The sequence below is a fragment of the Centroberyx gerrardi genome, chromosome 23 (genome assembly GCF_048128805.1).
Source record: "Centroberyx gerrardi isolate f3 chromosome 23, fCenGer3.hap1.cur.20231027, whole genome shotgun sequence".
NCBI classification, from domain to species: domain Eukaryota; kingdom Metazoa; phylum Chordata; class Actinopteri; order Beryciformes; family Berycidae; genus Centroberyx; species Centroberyx gerrardi.
In genome coordinates this window covers 21291099-21306616 of record NC_136019.1, presented here as the reverse complement: position 1 = coordinate 21306616, position 15518 = coordinate 21291099, and the positions used below count along the sequence as shown (strand labels likewise).

The 15518-nt window shown below is 43.1% G+C and overlaps 1 protein-coding gene across 2 annotated transcripts in view; it reads left to right on the top strand.

The window, feature by feature from the left end:
• Positions 1–15518, top strand: part of lrch4 (leucine-rich repeats and calponin homology (CH) domain containing 4) — a 45446-nt gene continuing 29928 nt past the window's right edge. The window contains exon 1 of one of the 2 annotated variants that reach the window (XM_071926045.2): positions 1–408. In XM_071926045.2, the coding sequence (XP_071782146.1) occupies positions 237–408 (172 nt within the window). In that variant the 5' untranslated portion in view covers positions 1–236. The remainder of the gene's footprint in view (positions 409–15518) is intronic. The other variant, XM_071926046.2, reaches the window with a different exon arrangement.

Genomic DNA, 15518 nt, shown 5'->3' with positions numbered 1-15518 from the left:
ACTTCCCGAAAGATTGACAGCTCTTACCGCTCTCTTCTCGTAGTGGAAACGATATCTTCCGTTGTGTGAGTGAAGCAACCGAAACTCGCAAAACAGATTTTTCTCGGATTTAATTCTGCACTTTTTAAGTTGTTTACCGGAAGAGCACCGATTGGGAGGTGGTACCGACCGACGGGGTATGAAAGTGGCGAGGACGCTTCAAACAAAGTAATAGAGGAGGTAGATCTGTGTGTTTGATGGCTGCTGGGGATGGAGCCCAGCTGCCGGCCACAGTAGCGGCCAGCCGGAGCGTGGAGAAGGCGCTCGAGGAGGCTGCCGCGAGCGGGGCTCTGAACTTGTCCAACCGAAAACTGAAAGAGTTTCCCCGGAGCGCCAGGAACTACGACCTGTCCGACATTACACATGCAGGTCGGTGCCCTTTTCACCGCTTCCCTTCACTTTTAAGCAAAACTGCTGACTGCTTCGGCGAGCTGGTTGTGAGTCTGTGGAGCGTCTTTTGTTTTATCGCCACCTGCTTTGCCCCGGCTTTCTTCTAACGGCACATCCGTCTTTATCCCCGATACGCTCCGTTGTCTTGGAGAGAACATCACGCCGAACTTCTTTCAAAAGCATGGCATTAAACGTTGCCTTGATTATAAATGTACATACCCCGTAAGATATCAGTTAAGACTGCTTTTAAATAGTTAAGAGACAGTCGCCACTTCGGCACACATACATTCCAACAAACTGCACGTATTTTAGTAAAATGTCAACTTTAAGAATTGGTTCACATCCTTCCACCAAAACATACCGCGGTGGGCGTTAGCGAGCAGCGTGAACCAGTTATAAAAGTTGAGATTTTATTGGAATAAATTGCTGCTTGGTGGTTTATATCTATGCCGAATGGAAGAGTGGCCCCAAACTATCCAGAAAAGGTCCTCGGTCATATTTTACGAGGTACGTACTTTTGCCGATAAGCAAGACAATATTACATTCCAAGATATTGAACGGAGTTTAGCGTAGCGTTCTCTGCTGTCGTCTTTAAGTTGACATCAAAGAAGGGCGGTTAGGTAGGGGAAGAAAAGGTAACGTCAGACAAACAAGTTCCTCTTCCTCAAGATATCTTTTTAGATATGAGCCAGCGGACTGTCTCTGCATTACCAGTCTCCTTCAATGTTTGCCTTTGAGTCTTTATATTTACAGCTTTTTTCATTGGCTTGCGTGTGGTTCACCGTTTTAATTTTATTTTTTGGTTTCAAATAGTTGGTTTTGTTAGTTTTCACAACTTCAGGGGAGAAGCTAGTCACGGTGGCATGGTTTGACAACATGGCAACCTCTTTTGAATGGGCCACCACACACACCCTATCTTTCTCTCTGTCTGTGTGTGTGTTTGTGTGTGTGTGTGTGTGTGTGTGTGAGAGAGAGAGTGAGGCAGAGAGAGAATATCAGTGTTGCTTAATTTCATTCACACACCTCAGACCCATTCATTAGCACTTTAGCCCAGTTACATAGGACTTTGGAAATGCTGTTGTCATCAATAGATTTCTACAATCAGCAGTGGGTGAGACTTGTCAGAGGAGCGCTGTGTATGTTAGTGTGGATGACGTTGGAGATTAAAGGGGACTACCTTGGCCTCGCCTTGTTGAAAAGAGGATTACCCCATCCAGGTTGCTGAAATCAATCTGGCTACCCAGCGATTTAAAACAACACCCCCCATCCTCCGCCGCTGCTTTCTGTGCTCTGGTAATTATGACCATCTGCTCAAAACGACCTAGGACTAGGCCTTGTGGGATGAGGAGGCCTTGAACACATACGCACATGCAAACACCTGCCATCTGAGTAACCCAACAGTAATGACTATGGGAGTGATGAATGTGTCCCATACCTAGGATAATGCCAGTTGATTTGATTTGGACGTGTTTATCCAAGAGGAGCTTCTTGGATAAACCAGTAACACAACGTAGACCGGTGGTTCTCAAAGTGGGGTCTGGGACGTCCCCCGGGGTCCTTGAGGGGTTTCCAGGAGTCATTGAAGGGGATTCCACAAGGTTCCAGAGGTTCATTAGGGGGTTTCCACGAGGTTCCAGGGGTTCTTGTGGGGATTCCAGGGGGTTAATTCCCACCAAAATGAGGAATAGTTTAATTTCCCTGTAATTTAATTCACTAGAAATTATCCCAGTTAGATAATGTATAAGATTGACTATTGTAATCATAGGTTTCACTCTCACTACTATTATCTCTCCACAGTGCAGACAGACAGTTCTACAATTTAATACAAAATAAACAACTAAAATCTTCCCATATGGGTTCCTGGAACTAAACGTGATCAAATGGAGGTCTGGATTTTCATGTTTGAGATTGATTCCCATTGGTCACGGAATATGGAAGTATCATGGAATTTTGAGGGGTGTATTCCAGACAGGAAAAGTCAGGGAATTTGATAAATTCTCTGGGGAAGTCAAAGAACATGAATATAAATGGAACAAATGTGTTGCCTTTCTCACTGCAATTGGCCTTTGCTTCATCTCCACCTTGTACAATGCTGCTGTTGACATCACTCTGTCACACTGGCACATAGTGACTCATTTTTTATTCAGCCTGCTCTAATTCTAGGGTCATGCGCTTCTATCATGGTAGACATTTAGCCTTGAAAACATGTTTTTCCAGTACCTGCTCTTTGTGATAATTTCTAGTATTTGAGATAATGAGCTGCTTTTAGTTTCAGTTGGATACCTGGTAGTTATGCCCACTCACACAGACATTATAACAAGGCTGAGATGCAGCAAACCTGTCTGAAAAGCCTGCCCCTGCACCTTCTGTTTCAGTGCGTGTGTCAGTCTGTCTGTGTGTGTGTGGGAGGTGACAGATTTGCTGATTCACCAAATTGTAAGTGATGATCGTCAGGTATGGTCTTGCCACGGTCTTCTCTGTGTGTGTGTGTGATTTCTAGTGTCTGACTAAACAAAACAGGGCAGGCTGGGCCACAGTGTGATGTTGGTGCTGGTTGTCATGGGGTGAGAGAGGGGAACTGTGCAGATTAGACTTGATCTGATCTGATCCATATGTTAAAGTGAAGGAGGACAGGACACTTTCAGGTTTCACTAACACTTCACTTGAAGTGCATTGTGATGCATTACAAGCAGATTATAAACCCATTAGAAGCACAGATGAACCTTTCTTACAAAATAATCCTGAAACATCAGAAAATTACATTCAGTTTAATGTTGTGTCATTAGCTATACAGTTGCCCCTTAAGGCTGTGATCAGATAGGAGGCTTTTTTTTCTCCTGTTCAGACACAAAGCTCAGCTGTGAGTATCGCTGGTAACAGAGACAGAAAAAGGTCAAACAGCACAACAAGCGTTACATCGTTCTCGTTTTTATGCAACACAAAGTTTTGACAACTTGCAAGCTATCTAATCAATGTTAGCTAGCTAACCTGAAGTAACAAAGGGGATAACATTGCTGAAAATAAAAATGGACGGTAGAAAGTTGGCGATGTCTCTGCTTGCTCATCCTCCACTTCCATTCTGAAGTGGAGGATGTGGAGAACAGAGCAGCCGCAGGCTTATCATCTCGTCCAAGAGCTACAACTAGATCTCTGTTTCAAGGGCTGGTTTCACACCGATGTAACACACAGCGCGTCTAAAGCTAAGAAAGGTTCCACTTGGAGCCCAGGGCAGCGCCACAAAACACACCACGTCTAAGAAGTGAAGTGCATGGTTTGGAGGCCATTGAAAATAACTGGGGAAAAAACTTGAGGCACGTTCAAAAAATCATCCTACGTGATCACACCCTAAAGTATTCAACCCCCTACTTTTTTGTACATTGTGTTTTATTTATGGTAATGACCATGCACTCACTGTGTGTTTAAAATGCACTTCTGTTAGCTTGTAGTGCCTCATGAGTACCACATCAAGTAAAGTGTTACCTGAACTTCTGCTGAACTCGCTCAATGTTCTCTGGTTCAGCAATTAATCTATTTGTCTGTTTATTGTGCGCAAGGAGACCGATGCTGAGCTGGGTTTGTTGCACACTTTCCCATTTAAGCTTCAAGGAGGCACTGGCCATATATTTTCTTCTTTGCAAGTAAAGGAGCGACTCAGTCATTTGACATGTTAGGTGTTTAGCTGAGCGTCTCATCCAGAGTGAGTTACAGTGAGTGAAGCTGTGTAGAGTTCTGGAAAGAGACGAGTATGGTGGTTGAACTGGGAGCAGGCCGGACTAAGAAGGCCCAGTGGTGTTTATGATAACAGCAACCCCCTCCTCCTTCCCCACTAGAGCAGCTTCCCCTTAGGAAGGTCAAAGGTTCACACACACACACACACACACACGCACACACACACACACACACACACACACACACACAAAGAGAGACTTGGCTTGCCTCCTCCAGAGTGTTTCCCCCCAGTAGCTCAGATCTATTGAAGGGAACAAAGCCCAGCTGTGTGTGTTGTGTGCACCTTTTGCACCCACAAATCTGTGTGTTGTTGCAAAGTGGCATTTAATAAAGAAAGTGATTATTCACAACCCCCCGGTCTAACTGAGGTCTAGCCCTAGCAATAATCCAGATATTGAATTGAGAAAACGTACTTTATTAACAAGGGCTTGCTGGAGCATTTTGTTTTCCTCCTTGTCCGGTCATCTGTAGCAGAAGCAATGAAAATGTTAGTGCACGGAGAGACAGGGAATGGGCACAAAGTTAATAAATGGACCTCCACTCTCATATGACCTCCTGGGGATCTGAGAGACAAGAGCTTCTTGTTGAGAGAGGAAGGAGGGGGGGTTTGTGGGGTGAAGAGAGGAAGCTGGAGAGCCAACAAACGCACTCCATACCACAACTGAGTAGCCCAGCAGCTGACTTATAGAAATAATGAATTGGGGGTAGGGGTTGGGTGGGTAATGGGGGAGGGTGTGTAGAGTAGAGGGTCGCTGCTGTCCATATTGCTGCCATGTTCCCGTAAAGTGGCTTATAATGAGGGTTACAGACCCGATGTTGGCCTTTAATTAAATATCAGATATGGCCCAATCAGTGCGGCCCACCTCTGATATGATGGAGGTTCCTCCCTAACCACACCTAGTCAATATGTTTTATAACTATTATTATTTTTATACTGGAGGAGAGAGACCAGAAAAATCACTCCAGTGTGGTGTGGGAGGATTTTACTCAACAGCTTCCCATAACAAGTTTAGTTGGGGAAAAAAGTGATTTACATAGGGAATATATATATTTTGAGAAAAGGGCCATTCAAGTTTCTTTTTTGACAAATTTTGTACTTGTTGTTCTTGATGCAGACTTTTTTGGCATGAAAATGGTCAAATTTAAAGATATTGAATGTCGCCACAAAATGTTGGCCATCGACAAGCTTCAATCCAAAAATAGCGGTATTGGCTTTCAAAGACTTAGGTCTAGTATCAACAAATATTAGTCTAGTACCAACACCCCTCCTCTTGTCTCTCTGTTCCATCTCTGACTCACACTGTCTGTCTCGGGCTGTCTTCTACCTTTTTTTTTCAGTTTTTCTCCCTTGTGTTTTCTGTCTGTCTCCCTCCTGTTGTTTGAGGCAGAATGAGAAGTCCAGCTGCTAATGTTTCTTTACAGTGATTTATGAATTATGTTTCCGTCTCTCTGTCCCAAGTTCAGACAGTTAGCATCACATCCTGAGGTCAGACCTCTAGGTGATGAGATAGATGGTCTGTGTTGTCACTGGAGTGGTTTGACGATAGGGTTTTTTGAAGGACAGCTGATGCCGATATTTTTCGGTTAAAGCTACTGATAGCTGATATTTTGTGACAGTATAAAATATTTAAATTTGACCATTTTCATGCCAAAAACTCTAAGTATTCAGTGTTTTCCTGATATTTTTTCTCTTGCCTAGGTAGCAAAGCCTCTGTAACAGCTTTTAGACCATCATTGGTCACAAACTCCAGTACTATTACTACTACTAATAATAAATATTCATGCATACTTGTGTGGAATCTGTATAATTTCAGGTTAAGGGCCTCCCATAGACAAGTGTAGTATTGATCAGTTCTACAATAAATAAGTAATCAATCAAAAAACAGCTGGTATAACACTGAACAAAAGATGGAAAAGAACATATTTAAAATCACTTGGGCCTTGGTGTGTGTGTGTTGTTCAGGTTCAGTAGTTGTGAGGTTATGATGGCAACTCCCTGTCATTGAGGTGTGTACTGGGAACTTTCCAGCCCATTTAAAAACACTAAAACACTGTCTTTAGTCAAAACCCTCAAATTCCTCTGTTACCCCCCCCTACTCCCTGCTTCTGCACAAACACCTAGTAAAAAGCTGTTGGTGCCCGGTGCTTCAGCTCAGACTGCACTAGGATTTGACCAATATGGGTTTGAAGGCCCATACTGATATTTTTGGATTGAAGCTGCCAATTTTTTGTGCCAACATTCCAAGTATTCACTGATTCCCATTGAATTTTTTCTTGGTAGGGCGAAAAAGCCTCCGAAACAGCATTTAGACCACGGGACACTAAAGTGGCTTTCACACCTACATCGTTTGGTGTGGATTTTACAAACTTTTTGCTAAGTTTGGATCATTGACAATCTTGTTAAAAAAACTCAAGATCAAATTGGGTTTCTATTTTAGAAACAAGACATGTTTTAATTTTGCCACAAGGAAAAGCCTTGTCATAGCTACATTTCTCCCAATGATTGATTATGGTGATATTGTCTATATGCATGCCTCTGCTACCTCGCTTCAGGCTATAGACACTGTTTACCATGGAGCTTTATGTTTCATTTTAAATGCTAAATCCCTCACACATCGTTGTCACTTGTATGAAAGGGCAGGTCTGACCTCATTACATTACCGCAGATGGTTTCATTGGCACATTTTTATCTACAAAGCCATCATAGGGCAACTTCCTGGCTATTTAAATCTCCTTTTCATTTGTATCAGAAGTTCTTACAACTTGCATTCTCAGAATTCACTACTTTTCACTGTCCCTCACCCTTCCACGGAATTTGGGAAGATGGCTTTATTATTATTATGCTCCATGGTCCTGGAATCAGCTTGAGAATGTTGCAAATCTGGATCACTTCATCCCTCTGGGTGATTTTTAAAGTCTATTGCAGTCTTTAAAAACTGAAGTTTGCAGGTGTTTTACCTGAGAATGTATACTGTGTATATACTGTAATTTGCATCTAGTGGTTTTGTAGTGTATTTTTGTAATGTCTGTTTGCTGCTTTCTTGGCCAGGGCTCCCTTGCAAAAGAGATGGACATCTCAATGGGACTCACCTGGTTAAATAAAGGAGAAATAAATAAATAAAAGCAACATTTTGACGTGTGAATACGGCATGTGGACCAAAAAACCTTTTGTTTGCCAAGAATCGTCAGAGTTGGTCCTCTTCCATTTGGACCATGGTGAGGATAATTTCTGGTGTGAAAACAAATTGGATAGTCCTGACCCAAAGAGAGGAAATGACAAGATGTGCGCAATGTTTTGTTGGTTCACGGCAGGTTGTTTGCGTTGTTTTCATTCAAATTACAGCAAAGAGTTTACGACCCTAGCTAATGCAGATGCACCTAAAGCAGACATCCTGTTGACAAGGGAGTTCCTCTGTCTTGTCAATACTCTTCCTTTTATATATTTTAAGCCTTGAAATGTCACTAGCTAGAGAAAAACCAACCGGCTGCCCCAGAGCGGAAGTACGTCTGACACATTACAGAGGATTACGTCATCCAATGAAAAGTCCCCCAAAATGCTACAGGGTCGTTCAATGGCAATGTGAAATCGCCCTCTGAGTGTCAGTTACATTTTTTTGTACTCCCACCAAAATATCTGTCCAATAGTTCCGCTGGATATTAGGAAATGTGAAACAAAACAGACGAGTACAATGTACCAAACTAGTGAACTTTGATTCAGACTTGAAAAGGACTATTACAGTGTCAAAACACCCTAAAACTTTCCATTGTCACCCAGACTTATGAAATTCGTTGGGTTTCACGCAACTTGTTTTCAGGTCAGGACTAAATGATGATAAATTGGTACACAAACCTAATGTCCTTGTTCCAAAGATGTTGAAATAGGGATGGTAGACTTCAGCTTTTCTTGGCACTCTGTTGGTGCGGTTGGTGTGGGATTTTGGATGAACTTGATTGATGCGCCGCTATGGGACAATTTACAGTTTACAAGGTTAATTTACAGGCTTTTTCCATCTCGACATCCTCGAATGAGTGATTAGTAACGTCTCAAAAACCTACTAAATCAAAAGCTTTCCCTGCTCACCAATGAGATGAATAAATTAAACCTCTCCATCTCCTTGACAAAGTTTCAGACATTTCTGTTGTTTCCCTCCTCCTGTTAAAGGGATGATCTAATGTTTTTCATGGGTTTACACTCTCGGATGTTCGTTGCTCGCAGTAAAAACTGAAATGGGCTAATCAGAATGTTGTTGCCTAGAAAGCTGACTTTACTGGAACCGACTAATCGTCTCATAGGGGGATGGGGGGTTCGAGGTCTCCAGTCCTGCCAGCCAAGCAGAGCAGTGGCTCTTTCTGGCTGCTAGAAACGCCCCCAAAACGCCCTGTGGCTCTTTAGATGTGAGCCAGGGACTAAAAACGGTGTCACAGGTGTGTTTCTTAGACTCAGTGCGAAGATAACAAACTGTAGGAAGAGTGAAAAATAGCCCCTCCCCCCCCTTTTAACAAACTGTCTAGTTTGAGCCTGTCTGTTGCTGGAAAGCTCTCTGGCTAAGCTGATTGAAACTATACAACACTGTCCATTTGCTGGTGGTGTTGAGCAAGCCCTGATTTCAGCTCACTGTCAACCCTGTGTGTTTGTGTGTGTGTGTGTGTGTCTGCGTGCATGCTCTGGGACCAACATATGGATGTACTCTGTGTCAGTTTACATCTGTTCTGTGTCATTTAATGAGACTCTGTGCGCGCAAATTAGTGCAGCATCTAAGCGTGTGTGTGTGTGTGTGTGTGTCTTGTGCAGTGTTCCACCCCCCCGGGTTGTATTTCCTCTGTGCTGCGGATGTGGGTTGTGTGTTCACTCAGTCTTTACTTCTGCTTTCTTTCTCCCACCGTCTGCCTTTCTAGTTGCTTCACAACTTTCTGTCAGTCATTATGTTCCCATTCAACCGTCAAGACAATTTTAAGCAGAGTTTTATTGCAAATGTCACAAAAAATAAAATGCCAATTACGTTTGTTTCCATCAGCTGGGTTGAGTTGGGTCATACAACCATGATGGAGAGGTAGACATGTCAGAAACAACACACATGATATTCTAATGTACCAACTAATGGTCATACAACCATGATGGAGACGACCATCATGACCAAAGCTATTTACCGTATAACTTCTTCTTGACATAAAAACAGTTTTGAGGATTTTTTTTAAATCAAAATTTCCCATTTTCATTCAGCCTTTCTAATTCAGTACATCATAATTTGCATAAAACTACATGGATGGAAAAGTCATGCTGTAATGTACAGTATTGTATGGGTGTTTCTCTCTTTCTCTGTCTTTCTGTCTTTCTCTTCTTGCTGGCTTTTCTCTCTGAACCCTGCTGCTGTGTTTTCCCTTATAGAGCACGGCAGATGGTGGGGAGGGGGAATCCCTTTTCACTCCCAGGGGAAGTAACAAGAGAAAAGATGGAGAGATAGAGAGGGACAGAAGAGGCTGTAGGGCGACCCAGCCAGTGGAGTTCACTACCAGTTAGCCTGTCAGTCTGCCAACAAACATATACTGTGCCATACATAGCCAGGATCCATCCGTCAAACCTCCCAGTCCATTACGAACTCTGCGGGGTTGCCAGTTTGGGGCGGGGGGGAAGGTCAGTGCTTCTCCCTGGCTGCCATAGACACTGCTTTTGCAACGCTGAGTCATGAGGAGAATACCTTGTTGTCTGGCAACCGGATGTCAACAGCAGTTAGCAGAGTGAAGGCATGAAGGTCTCCATGCGCAACCAATTATCAAGCTAGTCAACGCTCTGTAGTACTCTGATGAGTTATGAATCATGGCTGCTGAGCCATGTCTGGTATGGACACTTGTCACTTCCTGCTGAGATGAGGGCAAAGTTGAACTCGGAGGTCTCCTTTGCCAGAACAAGCTTTATTTTGCTGTCTTTTCATGAATTCTGACGCTTAAAGCTACAATATGCAGCTTTTCTCCATGAGGCAGCAAGTGTATTGTTAGCCCCGCCCTCGTCGCCGTTATTTGGTCAAGTTCCCGCCCCAACACTTGTCACTCATCTTCCTGTCTACCTTGAAACTCAGGGGTTTTCCCGTTTCAAAAAGAGGTGTTAGGTGGTGCCTGGCTTTGTCATCACAGCCAATTTAACACCCAAACCCCTTCTATTCCCTTCTATGCTTTTATAAACACCAGTTTTTCGCATAGGCTAACATAAAACTGTCCTAGTTGAGACATTCTTTAGCTTGTGAAATCCAATTTTATTCATATTTCCATGGCTAAGAGGGCCAGAACATACACATGGACCACAAGTTTGTCAGTATTAATTCATCACTTCATTTGTTCCCAATAGGGATGTTTGTAAGTGACTGGGATCTCTCAAGATGGTTGCTATTGCTTTCACAATTCCAAGTATTCCTTAGCCTATGTTATGTAAGGATTGTTATTGTTATGCTTAATACATTTTTAGATTCAGATTAGAATCAGATGTCATTATGTCACTATAGTACAGAGATGGTTGAAACAGATGGGGAAAATGAACAACTGTGTCTCTAAATTGACCACGCATGTGACATCAAGCACACAATCCAGCTGAAATGAGCTGCTGTTGTGATTGGTTGGAATGAAAACCCGCATACCCCTGGCTCTCCATGGCACATGGTTGGAGACCGCTTTCTCTGTCTCATAGCAACACCCTGTTATTTAAAAATTTTCAAGTTTTTTGGGGGGCATTTTTGCTTCATTAGACAGACAGTTCCCAGTAGAGAGAGACAGGAAAGATGAAAGAGAGGGGAATGACATGCATACAAAGGTCCCAGGCGAGATTCGAACCCAGGATGTCACGGCTACATGTATGCGTCTTAGCCAGCTGAGTCACCAGGACACTGGAGTCTGTCTTGTTTTATCTCTTTTTTTCTGTTTACTTGTGTTTTAACACCAGTCCCCCTCCAGGCTCAGCAGCCAGCCATTAGTTAATGGGCCTCCATCCCAGTCCTCCTGGCTTTGTGTTTGTCCCTCACCACTATGTAACGCTATAAGAGTGTGTGTAAATAATCTAATGGTGTGGAGTGGACTGCTTGGTGAATAATGAAAGCTGAGGCCCGGCCCTGTCTGTCTTATGTAACCCAGCAGATCCATTAACTCCCGCAGTGTTTGGTGTCCAGATGGCTGATTCACCGAGGCTGTTGCTACATGATAGAGATGGCAGGGGGCCTGGGAGGGTTAGGAATGGAGAGGTGTAGCCTACATGTACAAGTGTCTGTGTGTGTGTGTGTGTGTGTGTGTGTGTGTGTGTGTATTTCTATCCTTGTGAGAACCAGTTTGAGTTTTAGACCTCGGAGTGAGGGCATTTTTGTGAAGCTAGGTCATTTTGGCCGGTCCTCACTTCTACAAGGGGCAGGATTAGGATTTGGGTTTATGGTTAAAGAATAATGAAAGGATAGTTTTTGCTATCACAAATGATTGTGTTCAAAATTTCATCACTTACCTCACTGTAGAGCTTTCACGCCTCCAGGTCGCCAGGAGTGCTGCTCTCCAATACACACACACACACACACACACACACACAGGGCCAAACCGGTAATCTCCAACAGTGAATCCAAAAAGCGATTAAAGCACATCCTTTCAACACAATAACGATTACACAATAATGCTTTGGCTCTGTGTGTGTGTGTGTGTGTGTATTGACAGCAGCGCTCCCAGCAACCTGGAGGTATGAACGCTCTACAGTGAAGTAAGTGATGAAATTGTCAACACAATCGTCATGATGGTGAAAACTAGGAAAATAAGGCCCAGGTTGAAAATAACTGAAATTGGGTTAGTGTTAGTTTTGGATCAGGACTTGGGTCGAGGTTTAAGGTTGGTTAGGGTTTAGTTCAGTCTAAGCCTTACCACCCAGCCAGGATAATGAATTTCCCCAGTCATCAAAAAGCCCCCAAACTCCCCCTTTCTAATCTACCTCCCCACCTTGCATTAAACTACACTTGATTCAAACAAAAATCCGATAGAGTCCAAGTGTGTGTGTGTGTGTATGTGTGTTGGCAGAGCATCTGTTTCCCATTGGAATGAATACTAGACAGCTAATTCATACCAGGGACTCGCAACCCTTGTTTATAATAATGGCACTCGCCCCCCCAACACACACACACACACACACACACACACACACACGCACAGACACATACTGTATTTTCCCTTTCCCTGCTGTGACCCGTTTTGACACACTTGACACGCACAGGCAGTTACCATGGCGATCGGAGGACTTTCACACTTCTACTGCCTGGTTCATCTGTTCGCCTGTTTGTCACTTTTTTTTAAATTGAAATTTCACATATTTCAGTGTTGTTGATGATGTGTTGGGCTTGTTATTCAGAAAAAGTAATTTATTACTCATTACTTATTTTCAAAAGTAGTATTATTGCTTTATTTATTACTCCCTGGGTGATGCCATTTGTTACACTGCTTGTTATATTGCTTTTCTGTCACTCATCCTCTCTTACTTTGGAAAATCAACGCTTGGTTGTTTCACCTGCGATCAGGGAAACCAAATCGTGGTGACATCCAATATTGTTTGATAAAATCAAACTCAAAAAAGTCAACTTATATATCATTCCTCATCAAAGTAGTGGGAATACTTCCACCCAGAGAAAGTCAACTTTTCTACCATTTCTCATCTTAACTAGCTCAGTGTGAGAGGATGATGACGACTAACTATGAGGTAAACAAATCAACAGATGGGGCTGGGATATAGTTTTTGGCTAATTCCCTTTCAGTCTGATATTTTGTGGAGGTGATTACAAAAGCAACCCATGTTTTTATGGTTAGTAACTAATACCATTCCTGAAATGTAACTAGTAATTTTTACTGGGAAAAGTAATAACATTGCTGCTGATGAACAAATGATCCTTGTACATCAGCTCCTATCTGAGTTATAAGCAGGCTTTGAGCACCTTCTTTTTCTTTTTTTGGATAGTCGATAAAGTTGTGTTCCATTCTATTTTTGGCGCATTACACTACCTAAATGAGGAGGTGTCTATGATCTGACAGCTCTAAATTCATCCTTTTTTATTAAAGTAAAAGTGCAGGCTTTTGTGTTCTTGTCAGGTATCCGAGTTCTCACAGTGCTGGTCGTGCCGCTCCCCTTTTGCATGAACGCACTGAGCGGCTTTGCATACGAGAGCTGAAACACCACCAGCAATCTGTGGGAGGGAAAGAAGAGGGAGGGGGAGGTGGAAAGAAACAAGGGTGAAAGATGGAGGAGAGAGAGAAGATGAATCGATGTAGGAGGAAGGGAAGAAGAGAGACGGAAGGGAGGGCAAGAGAGTCCCAAGTATAATAAATAAGAACAGGGGAGTCACTCCCTATCTTCCGTTGTGCACTGAAAACTCATCTCTTCATCATCCCGCTGAATAATTTCCCTTCTCTACTCACTTTACTTGCTCTAAAAAGAAAAATATCCCTTTTGGCTCTCTCCCTAGCTCTTGTAATATATCTTTTCCTAGCACTCCAGTCTTTCCCTACTCGAAAGGCCCTTTTTTTATGTTCAGACAGAGTGCGAAAAACATGTGGAGGTGTTGCGAATGCAGGCAAAGTCAATGGAAGGAGGCGCATGGAGAGAGATGGATGCAAGTTTGCTCTAGGTGGCATGAAGTGAGGCGAAAAGGCGTTTGGTCCAGTTGACCAACGCCTTTCGTAGCTCCAGCATTCCCATGCGCGCACACACACACACACACACACACACACACACACACACACACACACACACACACACACACACACACACACACACACACACACACACACAAGCTTCTGGCCTAGTTTCGTGGATTTTGTGACGTACTTGTTTTTATCTTTTTTTGTGTCCCCTGGTTCCTGTTAAGTACTTTGAGACAATTTTGTTTGTTAAAAGCACTCTATAAATAAACCCGACTTGATTTGACACATGCACTGTAGTAAGCATGTTCCCTCCCCGTAGTGTAGAATCTAGCTCTGGGCTCATAGCCAGACTAGGTTCATCCAGTCTGCATACAGACATGCATTACTACACATGACATTGCGTGAAAATCCAAATGACTTTCCTTGATTTGAATGTTAGCTCACTTGCAGACTCCAATACAAAGTCACAGGACATCTCTACCACTTTCTCAACTACAACTACATCATGTAGTGCTCACCGTTTCTCACACTCAGGCCTAGACATGCACCAGTCTCTCTCTCACACACACACACACACACACACACACACACACACACCTTTGTTTGTGAGAACCTTCATTGACTACATTAATTCCCAAACCTAAACCTAGTCCTAACCCGAACCTAAACCCTAATCTTAATTCTAATCGTAACCCTTAACCCAAATCCCACTCCTTAACTAACCTTAACCCTTACCTAAACCTAATCCTAATTCTAGTCTCAACCCTAAACTAGCCATGAAGAAGTGAGGAGCAGCTAAATATCGTCACTTTGGAAGATTTCCTTATGACATTTTGTCCTCATAATATACGAGAACACACGCACTAACATAGTTATGGTGTTTGGCCTATATCTACCGTGCCACTTCTCAACTCCTTGTCACCGCCATTGTAACAGGAATCGACAATGCCACATCCTGTCTTACACCAACACCTAGCCGAGGACTTGCGTTGTCATTGGCAACATTTTGAAGTAAACCCAAACAGCATCAGATCAGATGGCAGTCTTGAACACCTCCCCAGCAGTGTAAACAAGCCACACAGGCCAGGGGTGCATAACTGCCATGGGAAGGGTGTGGCTGGGAGGATTACAGAAGATGGGAAGCTGAATCAACACAAGACAGCCGTGTTTTCATTTGTATATTAATCAGTTAATGAGGCTGGCACTGTCTAATCTTACATCAAATATTTGAATACTCTATAATCAAGATCAAGATCAAGAACCTTTTTCAACATGTTACTTGTTTTCTTGGAGGAGGAGCTTGGATTTTCTGTTGATGCAGTTTGAGTTTCTGTAGGTGGCGCTCTTTTCTTTGTCTGTTCAGCCATGGTGGCTATCACTGCTCATGCTAACTACCCAGTTCTTCCACTGTTTATCCCAAAACGTAAAATACATCACTTCCTTTTTTCCCAGGAAAGACCTACCAGACGCTTGATGTTTAGAACAGCAAATGTAAAAGCCTTCGTGAACTGGCTGTAGGGTGGATCACTATTGTTATATCAATTGCCGATAGAGTATTTTTCTTATTTTAATAGGAGGTTATTATGTTAAAGGCTTGAAATAGCTGCACTTGAGGCACTCCTACAGTCAAGACACTCCTTTCAATCAATAGTTCCCAGCATTGCAGAGACAGGTCTTTCCCAACAGCCCCTCTGGCCTTGTGGATTCAAGCCTGTGAT